At 34.9% G+C, this 24,381-nt stretch overlaps 1 protein-coding gene across 1 annotated transcript in view; it reads left to right on the top strand.

Annotated features, from left to right (window-relative positions):
• Window positions 1–24,381, top strand: part of CACNA2D1 (calcium voltage-gated channel auxiliary subunit alpha2delta 1) — a 380,220-nt gene that overhangs the window by 283,937 nt on the left and 71,902 nt on the right. Inside the window, exons 11-12 of the mRNA XM_028158049.2 lie at window positions 12,922–13,080; window positions 17,910–18,014. Coding sequence (XP_028013850.2) covers window positions 12,922–13,080; window positions 17,910–18,014 — 264 coding nt within the window. The remainder of the gene's footprint in view (window positions 1–12,921; window positions 13,081–17,909; window positions 18,015–24,381) is intronic.

Here is a 24,381-nt window from a genome sequence, read left to right on the forward strand (position 1 = left end):
TAAGGGGTAGATGATAGGAGCAGCAATTCAATTATAGCATGTTCTGCTTTACAGGCAAAATTTCAAATGTTGACACGGGAGTGGAATTTGTTTACGAAAGTGAGGGAATTTGACGTTTTAGGAATAAAGTTGTGAGCTAGTGGATAATGAAAGGAAAATGTATGCTGATTATGGGCAATATGTGAAAAGTTAGCAACTGAACAAGGTTGTCATATATTTCCATAAGATCACATATCTCCTTACTTAAGAATTAGCAGCAAATATCAAGATTGTATTAAGGTTCCTTGAGTGCATTTTCTTCCAGAAAGCTTTTATAATTCATGTGCATTAAAAAAAAAAATGCTGTCTTTGAGTAGTCATCAGAAAGAAATAATCAAAATATAATTCCTTGTAATATCTTTGCCATTAGTTGTAAGAGATAATTTTTTTTAACCCTCACCCAAGGATATGTTTTCATTGATTTTAGAGAGAGATGAAGGGGAAGAGAGGGAGAGAGGAACATCAATTGGTTGTCTCCCATACAGGCCCTGACCACCGGCAATTGAAGCCCCAACCTAGGTATGTGCCCTGACCTGGAATCAACCCTTTGGTGTATGGGATGATGCTCCAACCAACTGAACCAACTGGCCAGGGCGGAGAAACTTGTTTTTTAAAGTAAACTCTCCACTTCACCTAGATTGTGGTCAGTAAACAACAGTTTTAGGAGTGACAATCTCTAAATGTAGTGCAAAATGTGGAGTGAGGAACCACCACCACGTAGGAGCTGGGGAAGGGATGATCTTGACCTGATGGCTACATTAGTAAGGCTCACCTCTTATTAAGTGTCCTACTTCCCACTCTTCTCAAACCTGCCTCTTGGATGTACTCATTGAATTGCATGGGGATTGTGCATAACCTTTGAAACGACTAGTTCCATGACCTTGTACAAGTTAATGTGAGGCTTATGAATCTGTTCCTTCCTCTTTGAAAAGGACAGATCATATTTAACTTGTCAAAAAGCTGTTGAGCACTGCATGCAAAATGCTTATTTTTGGCAATTGTTGTTATTACCATCATATTCTTCTAATACTTTTCTACCAACTGCTGGGAGACAGTTCTTCATGAATATGTCACATTTCTTCCAGACTAAGCATTAACAGCCAATCTGCTCAGCTTTATGTACATTCCAGGCAAGTGAAGGGAGAGCTGTCTTCTCCCCCAGAAGAGGTTACATTGCCAAGTAGTGAAGATATGGTCTCCCTTTGATGAGGATGTGGGCTGCCTGCCAGCAGCCCCTTGTAAGATCAGGGGCTTCCTCATGTGGGATCTCTTGCCTGAAACTCATCTATGGCCAGTGCGATGACCTCTAGCCTTTCTCTTATCCCCTGTGGGAATTGGGTTTTGGGTGCAAATAGGTCTCAGTCTTGTTACTACTGTCTTTTGTCTCTCACCAGAGGACTTGTATTTTGGGGGCTAGTATCTCTGAAACGGTAGAAGACTAACTACTTTGCTTAAAAGTAGGGTGAAATCTCACACACTTCCCAGTTCTTGACCTGATAGTTTAACACCAACTAATGTCAGTGGAGGTTTGTTGAAATCTGCAATTGCACTGTATCTGCAAGAGAGACACAATTTGGATTGTTCCTTTTCCTATGATCTTAGAACTTTTGTTTTTTGGTGTTTTTTTTCCTTCTAAAATATGCCTCATGGTTTTCTCAGTTTAGGAACTTTTCTGCATATGATAATGAGCACAGTTGTCAGTTGTTGCACAATTTAAATTTAAAAGTTATTTTTACACCCTTCCAAAGCAGGCCCTCATTTTGCCAGTGCTCGAGTAAAAGAAAAGCTATTTGGCATGCCATTGCAGTTTTGTGACAAATGAATTCTGGGAGAGTAATTTCATTGCCCGTCTTATAAAATAGTCATCCATTTAGATTTCAGGAAAATTGTATGTTGATTCATATCTCATTTATGTCAACAAATAAGAATATTATAGTTTATACCCTTGATTCTCCCAGTGGGGCTTGTGGCCAAGCAGCATGAGCAGCACCTGGCAGATGGTTAGAAACGCAGAATCTCAAACTCTGCCCCTGATCTAAGGATTCAGTATCTGCAGTTAGCAAGTCTCCCAAGTGATTCCTCAGCAGTGGGAAAACCAGAGAATCGGGGCTCATCAGGGAGGCACATTTTGCAGAGACCAGTGGGCATCTGTCTGGGACTTGTTGTAACTAATCATGCTTATTCATGATTTAGATTTTAAGATCTTGGTACTTCATAGAATTACTAATACAATGGAGGTTTATGAATGTTTTTATTTTGTAGCCTTTTGCTTTTGGGAGGGTGAAATTAAAAAAAAAAGGAAGAAGGAGTAAAATTAAGCTCATTAAAAAAAACTGAAATTCCCTCTTTTACATACTTTTAAAGGTAAAGATGGGTGCTTTAAGAAATTATCTTCATTTAAATTACACACAGAAGACATTGAAGACTGTGAAGGAAAGACTGAAATAAAGGAGAAATTTAGGGATTATATAACAAGACAAGTAATCAAGGTTATTTATTTTTAAAAAAGATTGCTAGAGGATAACTTAATTGCTTTGGAAGTATAAGGAAAGTTTATAAGAAGGTGTGGACAAGCATGGTAAATATTTTTCCATTAATTATAAGGTGCAAGAAAGATGGCTTTGGTACTTAAAAATTAGTTGCATTTGGAGTTTTAGAAATAAGAAAGTAATACTTAAAGTGAGGCAGAGCGAATATTTCTAAAACTGAGTTATTGTTTTTAAAATAAAAGTTATTGACTTACTTACTGGGGCTTGAAGGACTAGGTAAAGACTCCACGCCCAATAAGCACAGATGTATGTCATTACATGTTGGGTAAAAATTTTCAAAGAATATTTATTCATTTAATTTTAAGTAAAGATAAAGAGATTGGCTAGGGCTAACCTGACCTATAGCCTTAGGATAGCTCACAGTTATTTTAATTAAACTATCATATTTGCTATTTAATTATTTAGCAGGTTTAACTTTAAGAGAAATTAAAATATGAAGTGATAGTATAATAAGGTAGTTATTTGCAATTATATAGACTTAAACCTTAATTTTTGAATAGCAAAATCCCATTTCAGCAAATTCTTGGTCATATATCCCATTGTAAGGGGCTTTGTTATAGTGACAATTTGCATGTTACGTTCTCTTCTAAATTTCAGATACAAATATTGCCATTTGCTTTCCCTCACTTTTCTAGTATTATATGATTCATGTTTATTATACCCTTTAAAATATATTCCCCAAATGTTTTTTACTCCTCATGAAATCTCTCCTGCTTAACTTTGGTCTATTGATAGGTATCTATTTATTATTTTTATTAATTTATACCATATCAAAAGTACAAATTTTTTGGATGTGTACATTTCAAATTTATATTTTGATCCCAATGGAACTGAATTAGATTTAATATAATTCCTTCAAATATAGTTGGTATTTTTTTGTTGATCCCAGATGCTATTTCATGTTTAAAAGAACTTATTGGTAATGTTAATAACCTTGAATCAAAATGCAAATAGAATACAGTAAAATGACACTTGGGACTTATGCAGAAATTTATTTACTCTTTCAACAAAGTTAAGGTAGACTGAATTTTGAGTATGTTATGATTTAAGTTAATTGGAATATTTGTTTTAAAATGAAAACATCAAAATTTTTTATGGACCACCATAATTATAGGCAAACAGAAATTTTGTCTTGGTAATGTTATCAACATTTTTATTATTTTATTATAATAGTGCCATTTTCTTTTGACATACAGAATTTATTATTCCTATTTATTTACGTAATTCTTTTTCTGATAGTTAAAATGATCAGATCTAGCTCTGGCTGGTGTGGCTCAGTTGGTTGGAGCATTGTCCTGTACACCAAAAGGGGGCGGGTTCAATTCCTGCTCAGGACACACACGTAGATTGCAGGTTCCATCCCCAGTCAGGGGAGCATACAGGAGGCAACCGATTCATGTTTCTCTCTCACCTTAATGTTTTTCTCTCTCCTTTTCTCTCTCCTTCACTACCTCCCCCTCCCCTCTCTCTCCCTTCTGGTCTCTCTAAGAAATAAAAACTTATCTTCTGGTAAGAGTTTTAAAAAATTATTAGATTTAATTACCTGATTTTATAATTTGAGGGGCTCTCCCTTTTATTTCAGAAAGGAGGAACCTAAAGCTCAGAACAGAGAACTTAATAAAATGAGGCTATTGATGCTTATTAGTAGCAGTACCTGAACTAGCCCTACTTTTCCTAAATTGAATTAAAAAGTGGAAAACTTATATCAAAATTTATATTTTTATACAGTAGAATCAAGAAACCAACAGAACAGCAGCCAGTGTTTGGGGACAGTAATATCAATTTGAGGACAAGAGTGTTCAAGTCCCAGAGTGCCATTAGCAAAGATATTCCCATTGTCTCCAACTATGGGTGACCACATCTTCTGGTTTTCCCAGAATAGAGATTAATAATAGAATTAAAATCAAATTTACAACATTAGCAAAACTCACAAATTACCTAGTAGTACTTTTTTTAAAAAATATATTTTTATTGATTTCAGAGAGGAAGGAAGAGGGAGAGAGAGAGATAGAAACATCAATGATGAGAGAAAGTCACTGATTGGCTGCCTCCCACACACACACCCCCCCACTGGGGATCGAGCCCGCAACCCGGGCATGTGCCCTTGACCGGAATCGAACCTGGGACCCTTCAGTCCACAGGCCGACGCTCTATCCACCAAGCCAAACCGGCTAGGGCCCTAGTAGTACTTTTAATAATATATTTAGGATCTGCATTTTTTTAAAAAAAGGAATGAATATATGAGATATATGTAGAATAGTTGAAATGTAAATACAGCTATAAATGTGGAATTAATAATTCTTTCTGGAATGAAAAGCTGACTCATGTGAATATGTCAGTTTTTCTCAAGTTGATTGGTAAATGCAATTTTAATTTTACAAAAAAAAGTTCCAAAGTTCAATAGGAAGACAGCTGAGCAAAAAGTAACAGGGTATGGCAGCTTACTCTTCTGGTATATATTGAAAATTATTAGACACCATAGACAAGAGTGTGTCAGGTGTTTGGGTTAGAAGTAGAGCTCTGACTCGTAGCCTTTTGCACTCGGATGTCGAGTGTGACTCGACACGGTTAGCATCGGTAGCAGCTCTTTTTATACTCTTTGAATGTGTCAATAATTTGAAATATAAAAAAATCCAAATAATAAGTTTGTATGAAAAGAAACTCCAGTTTTTTATTCTACTGCAGCACTTTGTAAAATCTGGGGTATTTAAAAAATTAAATCCCGAGTAGAATAAAGGAATCGAGAAAAAAGCAAGCGAGTGCAAAGGGTTAGTTGCTGCATGATTCTAAGCCTCATTTTCTCAACGTTATAATGAAAATCATATTAAAAATAAAACCATAAGCTTGGTGAAGGTCAATTGAATTAATACATGTAAAGTGCTTAGCTTGGCACAATTGTTATCCTCAATATATTTTGGCTAATATTTTTATTAATATTAAAAATAAGTTGGTGAAATGATGCAAAGAGTAAAGGGACTAAAAATACTAGAAATGTATCTAAATCTTAATTGATTATAAAGAATGGATCATAAACCAATAATTATTCAAAAAAAAAAGGAAAATTGGCTATTTGAGAAAACACACAGCTAAATGTAATTGTCACCTCATACTTTTGGGGGAAATAAATTTCAACATGACTGAATACTGAAATGTAACATAAGTAACCAAAACCATCAAATACTAGAAAAGACAATAAATGAATATTTTCCTGATTGTTTTATGGTTTTCTAAGCATAAAATTAAGAAGTTATAATAAATGGGTAACAATTAAAACCTAATCAACAAAATGAAAAATAGGATTTATATTTAAATAAATTATATGAAAATTAATACATGAGAAAAATTTTACTTCTTAGCCATCAAAGAAATTTAAGTAATTAAATGTTGAATTATCCTCTTTACTTATAATTTAGCAATTAAAGTATTAAGTACTTATGAAAGGAAAGTAAGATTTGTATACATATTATTGTAAATTGATTCAGTATTTCTGGAAAGTAATTTGGCAATAGATAAAGAACCTTAAAGTGATAACTGGGAATATGAATGTATGTGTATGGATATCAGCTATTTTCTTTGGATTTTATCCCAATTTTACTTATTATATTTTCTAGTTTATAAACATCCTATTAAAAATAGAAAAATCAACATAAATAAACCGTATTTTTAATAGGAATAAAAGTTAACCAATATTTTCAAGATCATAGTTTGTGTTCACTTTCCTTTTATTTTTTTCCTGCATTGCCCTCTGGTGTCCAAAATATGGATAGCTTCTGTTACCATAATTTGTAATTGTCCTTACTTAATATGCAAAATTGCATTATTTACACTATATAATTTAGGTAATCCATTTAAATGAATTATTTTATCTAATTTAAATTATGTAAAGAAGTTTACTCATATTGTATAATTTAAAAAAATACCCATGTTCAAAGCAGGCCGGTCTAGATTTGAGTTCTTGTTTTTGCTGATCAACTGCACAGCTTGAGCCCACACTTTTCCTCTATTTCTTTTATATGCAAAAAAAGAGATAGAAAAGATCATTAGAACATGTTCTAAGGAATAATTTATATATAGAACAAATTTTCAAAAATCAAGGAATTATAAATGATGTTCAGTTTTCCCATTAGAGAATGCTTTATGACAAAGTACCCTAAAGTAATTCTGACTTTATAGGAGTTTAGAATCCATGGATGAGGTAAAGGAGTGGAAATGAAAGAATGCTGAGTGGTCAGACACATATTAAGTGGGCCACTTCTCTTTCTCTGCTGTTCTAAGTGGAAGAATATTCCCTTTGGGGTTTTACTTTTAGTTCTTAATGTTTTAGGGTAAACTCTGTGATCCCACCAACCTGTCACAGGGAAACTTGGTGTTCCACGAAGGTGTATTACAGGTGCCATTCCTGGACATGGTTACTTTCCAGGATCTTGATGTTCTCTGACTGTTGGTGTAGATCAAGGCCGTGCCAACATTTTATGGTTTGTATCCCAGGTTAATCCAATGGCAGCAGAGCTCCTCTCAGGAATATTTTTTGGAATGGTTTGTTTAGTAGAGGACACAGAACGGAAATAGATACAGCCCTCACAAAACCAAGAGTTTAGGATACCTCATTTGAGAAATTACGAGTTTGCTTTGGACCTAGAGTATCTTTTATTTTTATTTTTTGATGTGCGTACTTGACTGTGATGTTTAATAGGAAGGTTCTTTGAAATTTACTCATCGTGGTTATTTCAGAGAATGTCTTTAAATATTAAACTAATGTTTGAGGGACCCTTGTAACATCTGTTAGTGAACTTTATTGAAAGTTCAATAAGCTGGTATCGTTTATCTGAATCTCATGCATCTAGGAATATTTTCTGATTTTGCTATTGATTATACTAATGTTTTTACTAAAATAAATTTTTAAAGGATAGAGTTGTAATTGATTTAACATCTGTGTGCTGGCATCTACTTTATGGCAGGTGTTTTACACTCATTTTCATTTGACTATTTTAATAGTGTCTGTTTGGGAAGACTACTTATGTTTATGAATGGAGAAATATAAACACACATTACACAGGTAAAATATAGCCACTACACTAGTAGGTTTATATCTTGATTATTGATCAGCATTTTGGACCATCTTCTAATTTTCTTAAATTCCATTCATATATTCAGTAAATATTTGTAGTATACCTATTATATACCGAACATTGAGGATGCAATGGTAGGATGGCCAGTTTCTTTGGCCATGTGGAAGAGCCATTCAAGATGCCATACAAAGAAATATGAAATAACTAAGATAGGTTCTATAAAAAATAAATCTAGGCCTAAGGAAGGTTATTGTGGCATGGTTTGTCCCAGTCAGGGAAAGCCATGAACGCCTTTGCTAAGGAAACAATGTGGAGGTCAGTGGGGTAACCAAGTGTAGAGGAGAGACAGAGTGCTGTAGGCAGAAGGAACAGGATACGTGAAAGAGAAATGAAAGAATGTCCAAGTGCCAGAGCACAGATGCAAAGTCCCTCATGATTTCCCTGCAGACGCTCACGTTACCCCACACACTTTCTCTGTCTCGGATGCTCACAGAGATTTTGCTCAGCAGTTCTAAAAGGGACCTACTTGCTTGGATTTGGGGGGATCAGGAAAGGAATCAGTGTGATGTTAGCTTGAATATCTGACTCTGTCGGGTTAGTTAAGGATACATCTTTAAAGAAGTATTTTATTAATAGATGACAAAAGCAGGGCTCCTTAAATCTATTTTCACTCACCATATACTATTTCAAAGTTTTACACAGTTATGTTACTAAACTTTTGCCTTACGGTTTTTAATATACATGTGGTTTATATATTAAACATGTGATTTATAAAATAAAATCTAGGCATGTGTTACTGAAGACTACAATTTTAGTTCATGAAAATAAGCCTGGTTTATTTTTCTGTTCTAAAAGTAGATGAATATCAGATGTCTGTGAAATGTATACTTATCTAATTTAGACTTTTAAAATGTATTATCCCTTTCCTTGGGAGAATAAGAATTGCCATAGGGACTTAAACGTTGGAAGTTAGTTCTTTCTTGCATTATTTATGAGTTTTATTATGAATATAATTGTAGTCTTTCTGATGTACACCACTGAATTTATATTTAATGAATTAAATTTACATTTAATCAGTTTGTGTTAAAGTGATTTAATGAGATGTTTCACTTTTCTGTTTAAAAGCAGGTCAAGGCCAATCAGAAGACTCAGGTCTATACATTATTCAATACTCATTTTCTGCATAACATAATTTTAAGATGTGTGGTTTAACTAAGTCAGTTAATAACATTTCCTATAACTATACCTAATAATTCTCTACAGTTAAACATTTTGCTATTAATATATTGGCAAATTATTATTTTACTTTCTAACATGGAAATTCTCATTCTTTTAAAAAAAATACTTATTATTTTAAATGGTCTTTTAGAAGAATGGAGACACACACACACACACACACACACACACACACACACTCACACACTCACATAGAGAAACATCGATGTGAGAGAGAAAATTGATCGGTCACGCCCTGATTGGGGATCAAACCCAAAACCTAGGTATGTGCCCTGACGGGGAATCGAACTGCCATCTTTGGTATAAAGGATGGCACTTCGACCAACTGAGCCACACCAGCCACAGCCTCACATTCTTTTATTTTCAAAATGAAACATGTAGATTAAGATTGTGTCATATTATCAAAGATTGGAAAGTAATGAACTAGGCAGTGGGAGTTAAAACATTCAAATTTATAGACAACAGTAAAATATATTGGAAGTTTATTCTCATATATGTGATGAACCTGAAAGTAGTGTTCACTGTTAAGGTAAGAACTCAAAGGACCTGTGCAGGACATTTTACTTGTTATTTAATATCCACTCCCTCCAAACCATCTCTTCTCTTACTTGACCCTGATGACCTTGCTTCATTGTTCACTGGGGACAAAAGACACAGACAGTAACTGTCATCTGTTCAACACCCAATCTACACACCCCAATTATCTGTGTGCGCCCCCATTATCTGCTCGGCTCCCACTCTTCTTTCCTAGAACAGGGAGTCAACACGTGTTTTCTTGAAGGATCGTTGTTATAGCTGCCGGCTGTATGCCCTCCTTCCCCACCTTCACAAGAACTTTAGTTTTTACCTCTTTTCTACAGGGTGATCCAAAAAATGTGTACACATTTTAACAGCTGATTCTATTACATTTTGAAAGTGAAATATAGTTTAACCCTTTGCACTCGCTTGCTTTTTTCTCGATCCCTTTATTCTACTCGGGGTTTAATTTTTTAAATACCCCAGATTTTACAAAGCGCGGCAGTAGAATAAAAAACTGGAGTTTCTTTTCCTACAAACTTATTTATTTGGATTTTTTAATATTTCAAATTATTGATACATTCAAAGAGTAATTTTAATCTCGACATCTGAGTGCAAAAGGTTAATAAGCACTGCCTTTATAATTATTCAAAATGTGTATACATTTTTTGGGGACACCCTGATTTCCTACATCTTTTTCTCCCTTTTCTCTTTAGTATCAATCCTCTCTTGCTCTAGTGACCCTTCATTTTAAAGAAGCCCTTCCCTGACCCCAGATTTGTGCTTACAGGTACTGCCCTGTCTTGCTTCTCTGCTTCCCACCCAGGGCGCTTTGAAGGTAATCCTTTGTACATGCTCCACCTCCCATTGTTCTTCCGCGCACTCCACTGGGGTCAGCCTGGACAGCCTCTTCAGCCCCATCTTCTCTGTCTCGGAGCTGCAATGTCATCTTCTTGAGACTCTCATTCTCTCTCATCATCCAAGACAGTCCAATCCTCTTGTTTCTTTCTTGTCTCCATGGGAACATAACTCTTACTCAGTTTTCTCAAGGGCGCTTCCCCTACTTTTAGTTTATATGGTTTTAAACCCAATTTCTATGCTGAAGGTGTTTGTGTGTGTTTTTTTAACTTGAACCAAGACTTCTTTTAAATGTTCTGATTTATTGACATCTCTATTTGCATATCTCACTCGTATTGAAAACTCACCCTCACTAGCATGCTGTGCTTCTCTTCCCTGTAAGTCCTCTAGCTACTCCTCCAGCTCTCCAGCCACCCAGATGCCCTTGTCAGAATCTGACAATCATTCAACATACCACAGTCTCACTAAACCACATACCCAATCCACCACCACATTCTATTGATTCTTCCTCCAAAATAGACCTGGAATCCCTTCTTTTCTGATCATTCCCACAAATAATAAAGCCAATTTCTATGTTCAGCTTGGTTATGGCAAACAGCCTTTTAATTATTCCCCTCCTTTAAATGTTGCTCACCTTAAATATATTTTCCAAACAACAGCTAGTGTGATCTCTTAAAATTCTAGATTATACTAGTTAGAATTTGGCTTGAAATCTTTCTATGGTGTTTCATTTGACAAAAGAAAACCCCAATTATTCAGCATTTCCATTAGGTCTTGCATGATCTAGCCCCTTTCTCCTTCCCTGAACCCATTTTATGTCATTTGTCTTCATATGTGACTGAGCTAAACTTCTCTTATTTATATTTCCCTAAAAGGCTCCCCCATCCCCACATCACCCCCCACATCAGGGCCTTCTTGCATGTTGTTCTACTTGCCTGGAATGTTCTTTCTCAATAGTCTTCAGTAAACCATTTCTCTGGAATAACAGGAAATGCCATTTTTCAGGGAAATTTCCCCCCTAACTGCTCACAATTCAAATTAGGACACCACCCTCCCACCCCCGATAATGTCTCCTAGAGCGTAATACTATATTTCCTTTTAAGAAGTAATCATAATTTATTATACTACATTAAGAGGTGATGTGGGAATAGTTAAAATCTCAGACTCTTCTGCCACAGTGCTAGTCTGAATTCTTACTCTATCACTTATTTGCCACTATGGACAAATTATTTCATTTTTCTATGTTTAAGTTTCTTCAGGGATAATAGTAACACTAATCATAGGACATTTGCCAAGAGGAGTGATAAATATTTATAGAGTACATAGTAAATGCAGCACATAGTAAATGCCGTATAAGTGTTTACACCTATACAAGCGTGTGTGTATATGTGCAAGCCCAGTTTACATACTGTCTGGAGGCACAAACTATCACCTGCCATAATTCTTAACATACAACATGGCTAGTTAATGTTTGCTTAATGGATTTATGAAAACTGCAGTGTCCTTATAACTAGGCTTCATTGATCTTCAGAGGAAAAAGAATGATGCATTATATTTATAAGAATATACTAGTATAATTACTTTTAAAATTTGTGTTTTGGCTTGTTATCCACCTATTAAAATCATTTAATTATGTTTTTGATCTGAGTATTTTCAAGCCTTCACCTGGCCAGCCCCCTACCTTTTAGCAAGTAGGGTAGGGTTTATTATCCTAATTTTGCAGATGTGACCGTCTAAACCCCAGGAGCCTGAGGGACTTACACAAATAGTAGAGTTAATAAATGACAGGACGATCCTACTCATCTCAGTATTTTGGATCTTATTGCAGTTACTCCTATTGTTCTTTTCTTTTTGGGAAATATCCAGTGAATTATGTAAATACCTTTAATAGTGCTTGGTGAAATTGGTGATCATGCTTACATTCTCAATTTGGGGCACGTATGGTTGGAGTTTATCCTCTACTCTTACTGCCTCTTTGTTGATCAGGGACACATCCCTTACAGCAGTAATTCTCAGCAGTGTTCTCTTGCCTTTTGTTGCCTCCAGATTTCACTGAATTCTGCATAGAACCTCTATAGTGATAGTTCTAAAACGCTACCGGGTGTTCTTGACACTTTCAGATTTCCTGTTTTAATCCCCATAGGAAGACTCTACTCTCAAATTTCAAAATGATTAAACCTCTCTTCCTTTAACTCAGTGTACTGTTTTTCCATCTAGCTTTTCCTTATGAGGCACAAGTAAAATACTCGGTTTCTCCCTTATGCTTCACAGGCATCATCGTATCATTTCTGGATTCTGAATACATTTCATTATCTATTGGGGTTCTTTTCTTTCTTTCTTTCTTTTTTGTCAGAATGCTCATAAAATTTGAGAGCTGGAAAGGACTGTATATAACTCAAATCTCAAATTTGTAATCAGGGAAACCAAGCTTCGGGAGGTAAGTGACAGGCTCAGAGTTCCAATATAACTTCAGGGCTTAGGTGAAAATTACTACTTGATCCTTAGTATACTTTTGTTACCAATCTATTCTACCTTTTTTTTTTTTTTTTTAAGAGAAAGTAATCCACTGGGATTGAGAAGTACAAACAAATTCAAAGAAAATTACATGGTTGATTTAAAGTTCATTTATATGTTCACTATTTTATCTTTTTCAGTTTAACAGCAACGCCCAGGATGTAAGCTGTTTTCAGCACCTTGTACAAGCAAATGTAAGAAACAAGAAAGTACTAAAAGATGCCGTGAATAACATCACAGCAAAAGGGATTACAGATTATAAGAAGGGCTTTAGCTTTGCTTTTGAACAGCTGCTTAATGTAAGTAGCAATACCATGCCCTTTTCTCTTTCATTATTGAATTGCAGTTGCTGAATTTCAATATCCTGAGAGTTAAAGCTACCTAGGGTTAGATAACAGTGCTCTTTTTCATTTGTTTAGAAAGCGGATGTGTCCAGGCAGTAGAAATCTTTGAACTACTTTTATTTTTTTAAATTCAAATTCAAAAGGTATACAAAATGCATATTTTCTTGTCCTTTTAGATCTTCTATCAGATTTTCAAAATATGTTTAAAAACATATTTATAAGGTAATTTAATTTTGCATAAGCCCTTAAAACTTAATTGGCATAATTAGAATATCATTTATTTTTCCTTCTATCAATTGCTACATTATTTATTTGGAGATTTGTTTTAATCATCAAATGGTTAGTGGAAAGATTTTAGTTTTAAACATCTACTTTGGGTATTGTAATTGGTCCTAAATGTACAGAAAGGTCAAAATGGTAGACAGTACGTTGAGAGGGAAGATAAGTCCCAAGCAGGAATTCCTCAGGGAGGATTCCCCTGAACTAATCACCCATCCATGTCTACAGTGAGACTATTGGACGCTGGCAGCCTACTGCCTGACTGTATTTTCAAATGGCTGTGCCATCTTTTTCATTCTGAACTAGTTGAGAGCAGGAGTTGTCATTCAGTTCTGTATCTCTCAAGAGACAGTGTTTTCACTATGTTTGAGAGTGAGGACCTGACTGCTCTGTACCTTGGTTTCTTCACTTATACAGTGGAGGTCACCATCACATGTACATCAGATGGTTGTGGACAGGGTTGTTTACAGTATCTGACACATAGTAATCCTCATGTGTAATGTAAGCTGTTGGGCTGGTATTGGAGTTAAGATCATGATTACTATAATTAACAACTAGTACATGGCTGGTACAGATTCAGCACATAATTCCTAATGTATTTGCTGAATCAGAAAAGCCCTTACAGGTCGTCTTTTTCTTCAAACTTGACTTTGTTGTTCCCTAAGTGAATCTTCTAAACAGTTTTTGAGATGTCTGATCAGTTGGTTCATTCATTTGTTCATTTGGCCAATATTTGTGAGTGTCGCACAATTTCCTGTCACAGTGCCAGAGCTGGAATTATAGGAATAATCCAGACCATCTGCTCTTGAGAAGCTCCAGCATGCACTAAATCGTTATCCCAGTACAATGAGTTAGGGCCATCATGGGGCATTCCGAGTGTGTTTCTGGAGCAGCCTGGAGGAGGAACTCAACTTACCCAAAGGGGATCGGGAAGGTGTGGCCTTTCCTTGAGCACAGGATTTTGAGCAGTGAGTAGAATCTAGGTAGGTAGCCAAGAGAGGGGAAATCATTTAAGATAAAAAGAACTGCATGGACACATGCCAGACTACATGGAACCTCGCGGGAATTGCAGGCTGCTTGGCCATGGCTGGGGCATAGCAATATAGGAGCAGGATGGAAATGGAAAGACCATGAACTGTCAGTTAATGACGTGTTTAGGAGCCAACAAAATGGCAATGGTATGGAAATGACATGCTCTAACTAGTGTTTGAGGTTAAGCTATGGTGGAAATCCTGGTGTTGGAATAGTAGTGAAGAGACGTTAGGAGTGACAGGGTAACTGGACCAGGGAAAGAGGTTGGTGAGTGGCAAGAGGGATTTGGGTGACTCTAAGTTCTTTTAACGAGATTACTAAGTAGATAATGGCACAGGAATCTAGATAGAGGGAAGGTGAGGGTAGAAAGAGCTCAGTTTCAGTTATGTTGACTGTTAGATAGGCAAGTGAGGAGACGGAAAGGCAAAGCAGGTCAGCCGTGCAGTTTGAAGGGAAGTTATATTTGGTAAAAATGCATGTTTGTTAAATGATGTATGTTCACTAACAAAAATATGAAAACTTAAAACTTTGAAATTCAAATGTCATTGGCCATTAGATTCAGATATATTCTTTCTGTAGAAAAGGAATATAATTTTTCAAACTAATAATTATTTATCTCTTGAGTCAGTAATCGGGTTTTCGAGATTCGCAGGTTCATTATTCTTCTCAGTGTTGTTCATTTAGCTGGCTTCCTTCCCTCTTATTCAGGTTTCACTTGTGAAATGCTAAGGTGTCTCAAGCCTAATGTACAATTTCAGAGGCAGTCTCATTAGAGAGGCCACATTAACTCCCAGATTCATTGCTAGTTGCTGATAAAATATAACTTTACTTCTCTTGGCCTCTGGTGCTGCCTGTACCACCATTGTAAAGGAGTTTTAATATGTCTCAGTTATTCCTGGAGTAAATCTCAAATGTTCTGCTTTCCACATGTCCCTTAGGTATTGCACTTCTTCATTTTAAAGTAATTTTCCCAAATGTCATGGCCTGCCTTATTCACAGTTGAAGCACATTTTGTTATTTCAAACACTTCTAGTCCTCTTATTATCATGTAATGCCATTCCCTGTTTTTCTGTAAATCCTTGTAAGGTTTACCTTTGAGATCACTGAAGCAAGCATCAAATAGAATTAGACATATCATTTTCCCCATAGTAAGCCTTAAATTAAGATTTGAATTATTCTTCAGGTAGCATTTCATAAAATGTTACCAAATACATTGAGATGCAATTTTCAAAGCATTTTTACTGAGTGCATATATGATAGATGCTGCTCTATGTACTGGCCATGCAGGGATACAGCAAAGAAGGTTATGAAATAATATATTAAAGCAAATCAACTTATTGAAATAGTCATGTTCTTTATTTTACTTAATTCATTACAAGCCAGTCAGGTATAACTGTGTGACTGTATGACTGTGTGATTCTTTAGATAATTGCAAATCCACTGAAAAGTTCCTATGATGTACCTTTGCTTTATCAAAAGTCCTGAGAAGGCTGCTTCTAGGAAAAATCATGTCAAAAACAAAACATTTTATTTCCATTTTTGTGTGTCCTAATCTCTCTCTCTTGGGAAAGGTTATTATTTATTTGTACCAATATACAAATGATCAGCAGGACCCAGTGTGATATTTGCATTCAGTGATAAAATACCTCTACAACTTTAAGGAAACTAACTCCTGTGGTAGAAATTTTACTTATCACTTTTATGAGACAATCTTTTAAATACATATTTATTTTGCCAATTTTTAATATACAGATAAAAAGACAAATCATTAGGGAATTAATTTTAGTTAAGGGATTTCAACACCTTTCACGGAGTATTTTGATAATGAAATATGTAATTTTTTGTATAGTCAAATTTTTAGACAGTTACACTCAAAGACAAGAATCACGTTTGAATGGGACAAATTGTATTAGTCAATTCTTGTGTTTTCAAAATGCTTGGATGAAAGCTTTAGCTGCCAATCTTCTAATACCTAGTCAATGGGGTGAGATTATATGAAACAGGATTTTTTCATCAATAAAGCAAAATGTTGTTTTTCTTAGCTTGTCCAACAGGAAATGGGATATATCTTTTTTAAAAATAAGATAGAGCATGGTCCTCCAACAGCTTAAACACTGCAGGATAATTAATGATTTAAATATATATATATATATATATATTAGTAATTTAAGGGCCAGGTTAATGTGCTGTCCAATATGGTAACCACAGTCATATATGCTGTTGAGCATTTGGGATATGCCTGGTCTGAACTGAGATTTGAAGACTTATTATGAAAGAAAAAGTATATGTTATCTGAAGAATTTTTATATTGATTTCATACTTAATTGATAATTTTTTGGGTGGCCAAGTTAAATGAAATATATTGTTAGAATTAATTTCAGATATTCTTACTTTAACATGGCTATCAGAAAGTTAAAATTACAAATTAGGTGTATCTCCATTGATAGCACTAGGCTGGCTAGGGGGCTGGCATTTTGAAAGAAGCTGAGCATTCATAAATTATTTTTAAATTAAACACTTAACGCTGGAACACACTTTGCAACGGTAAAAAGGCTGCCATTATCGTTTCAGACTTCAAAGAAGCCCATATTTTTAAATTAAATTCTTCAGAGGGGTCTTTTGGTGCTAATCCATTGTTCTCCTATGTTTGACTCTTTTGGGACCTTAAAGTTCAAGAGATTTACACTAGGAATTGAGTCTTTCAGGATTAGAATATGTGTGGCAGGTTGAGAGAAAACAGTAGAGGCTATTCTGGGAATAGGTATGAACATTTACAAAGATATGAAAGAGCATTGGTGTTAGGGATCAACTGGGAGTTTATAATTTCAGAAATGTAAAGTTAATAAAATAAAGTAGGATGAAGGAGGAAAGGGAGGAAAAATATTTGTAAGTGGTTTAAAAATATATGTGAATGGGTATGAACAACTTTTATTAATATTGTTTCTGGTTTAAATTATAGGGGGAATGGCAACATAACTATTAATTAATTTAAAATCTATTAATCACTGAGAAATTATTGTGTTCTAAGCATTTATCTAGGCAAGAAAAAGACACTGAACAAAAACAGACAGGACTTCATGCCCTCATGGTCCTTACATTTAATTATGCAAAGCCAACAGTGGGCAAGCAAATAAAATATCCGCTATATATATGAGTATAGAATGCTGTGAAGAAAATACAGCCTGGGAGGGAGATTGCAATTTAAAAATGTAGCTTTGGGGAAAGTTCTCATTGATAAGGTGACATTTGATCAAAGACCTGAAGGAAGTTGGGGCCTATGATGTCTGGGGCAGGGGTGGGGGCTGAAGGGAAGGCTCTGTGAGCGGAGGGACCTGGGCTGATCCAGGAACCAGTTCTTAGAATAAACATATTGGGCATATATTTTACTCATTACTTGCATCCTCTTCATGCTCTTTCATATGCTTTATATTTCTGCCTTTTATTATGAATGATATTCATATATTTTTTTACAGTACAATGTTTCCAGAGCTAACTGCAACAAGATCATCATGCTGTTCACGGATGGAGGAGAGGAGAGAGCCCAGGAGATATTTGCCAAATACAACAAAGACAGAAAAGTGAGTGCAATTTTACAATCTTTTTTTTTTTTTTCTTAATCGTCACCCGAGGATATGTTTTTTTTTTAATTGATTTTTAGAGAGAGTGGAGGTGGGGGAGAGAAGGAGAGAGAAAGAGAGAGAGAAACATCAATGTGAGAGAGAAACATTGATTAGTTGCCTCCCATAGGTACCTGAACCCTCAACTTAGGTATGTGTCCTGACCAGGAATCAAACCATGACCTCCTGGTTCATAGGTCAATGCTCAACTGCTGAGCCACGCCTGCCAAGCTCAGTTTTTTGAACAAAGGCATTTTGTGACATGCTACACCTCATATTAAATGACTCATATCACATTTACTTTTGTAAATCTAATGAAACTCTCATATGCAATACTGCTGAATTTCTGTTAATATGTTGTCTATTGTGCTTTAAGGACATTCCCTTCTCTTAAAACACACATCTTTTGTCAATGCCAAAGCAACTTTGAAAATTCAGTAGTTAGCCCTTAGTTTATATGATTTTTAAATAAATTTTATTTTCATTTAACATAAAAATTAAGATGTTCTTGAAGTTCCATAGTTTTTTTTATTTTCTAACATGGGAAAACTTTGTTAAACAAACACATTCATCTCCTGGTATTGCCATGTTCTGAAAGTACTAAGTGAAAATAGATGATGACCAACAAACACTTTTAATTCAGTTCTACTTTTGAATGTTTTTGCATTTTGTTCAGATAGCACTTACATATTTAATTGTTTATGTCAAGGACATATGTGTGCATATAGCACATATATGTATATGTTAAAAATAGAATGTATCTGTATAAGGGAGATTTTTTTTTTTTACCATCTTCACATACAGCTTCAGATGGTGTGAATGAATTGAAGAATCTTCTGACTTCCTCTCCTCATTCAAACTTTCCAATCTTCCATGCACCTACTGACCCTGTCTGAGGCATTTGCAGCCCACAGACCCTGATGTGGAAGATAGTTGTCTATCTTTGTCATCTAAGGATATGTATGATAGACCAATTCAATACCTTATCAATTAATATTTGTTACATAATACATTTATCAACTCAGAATTTCACTACCCATATGATCTTTCAAATGACCAATGTGCAAAAATGAAATTTGATAGATTTAGATAGATAGATATTTTCAATACTCTTAAAAAGTCTATATTTGATTATAACTTTGTTTAAAGTATGCTCTTTAAAAAAGTTCATTTGTAGCTTAAAAATACCAAAGTTATAGTCATGGAGAAAGTTTGATTAGCTTTAGAAAAATCTGAAAAGAAAATTACTCTTTGAATGCTACTTTTCCCCCAAGCCTCTTGCTTGACATTAATATGGCTGCTAAATGCTTCATTTACAATCATTTTTCATCCAGTTGACATCAGAAATCACTCAGAGCACCCCGGTAGGTGTGATGAGGTGCATCCAGAGAACTGATGAATGAAGCTACAGATACATAGCACAATTTAATGAGGCCAAAAGTTTGAGAGTTAGAACAAAATGTTTGGGTTCTTTTGCGAAATGTATTACTCTTGGGGATTTCAGATAGGTACAGCTTTAAAACCGAATCCATGTTAATCTCCTCACACAGCTGTTTCAAATTAAAATAAATTCGCTTTCTAATCTTTACCTGCAGCAATGCCATTCCTTAGGGCTCACCCATGTGTACGAGACATCCTTAAAAATGGTGCCAAAAGTAAAATGAACTCTATCAGAGAGTCCAAACAAATGAATAAAGAAAAGTAAAACCAGACCCAGAGCTGAAAGATAATTTCCAGGCCCAGCAAAATTAAGATAGTGGCTCTTCTGTAGACTAGCAAAGGGGTTGGTTAACATCACACATTTAAGCTTGTCTTGCCAGTTAGAAAATTGTTCTCTGATTCTTAGCTTAATTCTCAGAATTAAAAAAATGAAAGACAGTCAAAATTAATAAAATGGGCATTTCAAAACAACTAGTAAATGAATGAGAACAAGTGGGAAAAAGCATATGATAGATGGGGAATAATTTTCAAAATAAAGAATGAATAGCTATAAAATTATGATCATCTGACAATAGATACATTATTTTTTAAATTAAATAAAAAGATTGGCAAAGTCTGTCCTAATTTTCTTCAAATCCAAAGTAGCGAGATATAATCTATACCCTATACAATTTTAAAGCAAATCACAAGTGGCTGACTCTGTGTATGTGTTTTATATGGTAACAGTGAAAATTTTCAATATTTCAACAGATGGTAGGGAAAATTATTCATGGAAAATAATTCATTGCCTTCTCTCTTGTCTCTCTCTGGCTTCTTCAACAGGCAAGAATAAAGCCTTTAGAATGAATGTTCAAACATATGATAATGAGGGCATTCAGATGTGTAAATGTGTTTTTATTTCAGAAAGGAAGGGAGAGGAAGAGAGGGAAACATCAGTGATGAGATAGAATCACTGATCAGCTGCCTCCTGCATGCCCCCGACTAGGGGTTGAGCTTGCAACCCTGGCATGTCCCTGACTGGGTATCAAACGTGACCTCCTGGTGCATAGGTCGATGCTCAACCACTGAGCCACACTGGCTGGGCCAGATGTGTAAAATTATTTAATACTATTTAACAAATGCACTGCTTCTAACATATCTGTAATAAAACTTTTTGACACTTTAAACAGTTTCCAAATGATTTTTAATGTTAGAATAGGAACTATACCTTGTTGATAAAATCAAATATATTATCTTATACCAGAGTTACTGGATAGCTGAAAGAACTAATTGCAATGTAAGACTGGCCCTGCCAATAGAGAGATTATCAAAGGCAGGTTTTGTGCATGTGTATGTGACTGTGTCCTCCTTTTTAACAGGTTTATTTGCCTTTGTTTCTTTCTGAATAAAGTTAATGTTGACAGTTACCTAAACTAAGGAAAATATTATCAGACTAGAGGCCTGATGCATGAAATTCGTGCTAGAGTAGGACCACACAGCCCCGGCTGCCTCAGCCCTCACAGCCCTAGCTGCCTCGTGACCCCACCCCCTGCCCACTAGCCATTCTGGAAGGTCATTCCGGATGGTCATTCTGGAAGGTCATTCCCCCATCTGGTCTAATTAGCATATTAGCTCTTTATTGTATAGGATATATTTCCTTCAGTCTTGAGTAATATTCCATGCATTTTTATAATCTTTAATATCTAAAAAAGATCTGTTGAAAAATGAGGTTAAATATTAATTAAGCAGAAAGTGTATAATATAGCATAAACCTCAGAGTATAGAAACTGCACTTGAAGTAATTTCTAGGTAGAACTGTATCACCTGCAATTGGGATTGCCCATTGTTTGTGTTAAAACTTCACACCAGAGGAGGCATTCTGTTCTCCTTTTTCTGTGGCTGCCTTATTGGTGGATGAACAACTCTGTTTACAATATATCTCTGTAGGTGTCTTCCTCACCCAATCTTTCTAGAGTGGCCCGTTCCCCCAGAAACTCCCTTAGCGTTCTCTATGTCAGCATCCTTTTTTCTTTTTGTTTTCTTTCTCCCAGATTACCATTTTTAATCTTACTAATAAATTTGTTCACTCTTTAATTTGAACTCCTCTCTGTTATAAGGTAGGGTTTGTGTTAGTTTATAAGCCAACCATTGAACCCCTAGTGGTTAGCACAGTGCTTGATACACAGTAGTTGCTACATGATAACTGACATGTTTGATATCAGTAAATGTGCAATAAATATGCACCTGAGGTAAACTATAAGAAATTCATAAATGTCAGGAAAAACTCATAGCTTTGTGCTTTTAATGGGAAGTCACTTAAAACAATATTTGTCTTATAATTGGAATGTGGAGTAAAATTGATGGTCTATTCTTACACATCATCTTATATGTAGGGAGGATTTAAGTTTATATAAAAATGATTGTATCAATGGCAGTTTTCCATTGACCCTAATCAGTCCAACACATAGTTTTTCATGAGGATTCTCATTATTAGTGTCAGTAAAGTATTTGGCATTACGCAAGAATAACATCTGAAATAAATCACTATATTGCTTATTTTCTGATATCCCAGCTGACAGCAGTCTTTGCAGAGTTACAAATTGCTTGGAAATGCAATGGGCCTGTAACTTATTCTTTCCTTATAAAGTACTACAAATGAAGGCAGAAGGAAGGGGAACTCAAAATCTCTTCCTTATAATCTGATAATGTAAGGGTGATTCATTATAATTGTTGTTTATACATTAAAAATACCAACATAATCCCAAGTCATGTATCTGTGTTATGCACCCACACGTAAGATATGAGAGAAATATCTGCTTCTTTTAGATAAAAGTAGATGACTATTGCATTTCGTTTTTCTTTTTAAAGTTGTTTCATATTGTTAAACAAATCCAACAAACATCAATTACTTTGATGTTATTGCTTTGTCAGACCCTTGGAAATTCTGTACAGACATATCTCATAGGAACAAAATGACTTTTAGACAATATTAGACTCTTTTTATTTAGAGATATTGTAAAATGTTAGAGAGTGAGCCAAATTTGTTCCTTTAGAAAGGTATCATTTTGAGGAATTTTAAGTTCATTTGGAGGCAAGAAAGGCTAATGTCCCACTAATGGGAAACGTTACCTCTTTGAATTCTGTTGGTTTTACTATGGAAGACATTCTAGTCATCATTGTCACTTTCGTTATAATTATCATCATCTTCATTACCATAGCTAATATGTACAGAGCTCACAATTTTCCATATAATATAAATGCTCTACATGTATCACTTTATTTCCAGCTGGATTAATCATATGATAAAAGCATTTTTATTATCATCCTCATTGCCATTTTGGAAATTAGAAATCCAAAATTTGAGAAGTAACTTGTTGAAAGTCTCACAGCTATTAAGTGACAGAGTCAAGAGTTTAAATGGTCTACAGTCCACATTTCATAGCTTATGTGGAATGTGCCTGGCTGGTCCCCCGTCTCGCTCCTCTCCTGGGCAGCCCTGTGGCTATGCCAGTCACCATCTGCCCACCCAGAAGCCTTCCTTCTTGTTGGACAACAGGATTTTACCACTGAAGGACATGCTTCTACAGCTCTAACAGACAAAGATGGATGAAACTAAGCTGTCAAAACTTTGCAGACTGCGAGTACCTTTCAGATCGTTGGGCTTTATAAAATACAGTGTGAAAAGGGTATTTAGACATTTTATTTCCTTTCTAATACTATAAAACTAGAGATATGGGTTATTCAAATGCTCTGGATTCTGGAATCTTTGTGAGTTCTGGAAACCACTGCAGAATTTTCTCCTAAAATACTCAGTCCAATCTCGTATTTTTATAGGCGTAAAGCCAAAAATTTTAGTACACATAGTAAATTAATAAAACGCATTTCTGACATCATTTTTCTAACATGTTTCGATAGCTGAAGTTTTTATTTTAGTTTTATTGGCTTTCTTTCTTCTTAGTCTCATTTCCATTATTCCTTGGAGATTTGCCTAATGCAAATTAAACTTGAACTCTGGGTAACTGATAATTGCCGAGGTGACAATTTCCAGTAACTGTGTTCTGCTGGGAAATGAGAAATTCCTATGACTTTTTAAAATAGGTTGACCCTGTGGCTTTGGAAAAATCTTAATTGACGACAAGTATTTTATTCTTCAACAAACAAAACAAAATAAAGAGATTAGCAGAAGCCCAGTATTGTAGGATAAAATTATAAATCATTTGGGTATTATAAGAAACAACTCAGTAATGTATTTTAAATAACAAAATTTGTTAATTAAAAGCTTTCTCTGATCAAGTAAGGCAGCTTTATACTATTGGAATTATAATTTCTCTATTCAGAAAAAAATTGGTTTTTGAAACAACTAAAGGCCAATTATGAGAGTTTGAGGCTAATATGGACTGATGTTTAATTGTTTTCAGTTTAATTTTATTAAATATGCTCTCAAATTACTATTGCTTCTATGCATATCCTTATGCTTATACAACTAAACATGAGTCAAGGGTTATGAGATTTTTTTTATTCTTTACGAATTAATGCAGTACATAAATGGTACGTGAATTAAGTATACTTTATTTTGCCTGCAAAAATTTGTTTAACTCCATTGAGCAAGTCTAAATAACATAAAAAAGTTAAGAATTTACCGTGATATAATGAAACTGCCCAGATTACAAAATGCAAGATAGCTATGAGCCCTGTTGTGGCTCTGCTCTCTTATAATTAATTGATTTACATGTCAGATTGCATGACATATGTCTTAGATCCCTCTGGTAAGAAATTAAGACCAGTCATTTGACTATGGGCTTCTTTTAAATTTAACAAATATTTATTTCCATTTATTTATAAGACACTAAATAAATACAATAGATAAAATAGTGCAATCTTGGAACTGTTTTAACCTAACCCAATGCTT

The sequence above is a fragment of the Eptesicus fuscus genome, chromosome 14 (assembly GCF_027574615.1).
Source record: "Eptesicus fuscus isolate TK198812 chromosome 14, DD_ASM_mEF_20220401, whole genome shotgun sequence".
NCBI lineage: Eukaryota > Metazoa > Chordata > Mammalia > Chiroptera > Vespertilionidae > Eptesicus > Eptesicus fuscus.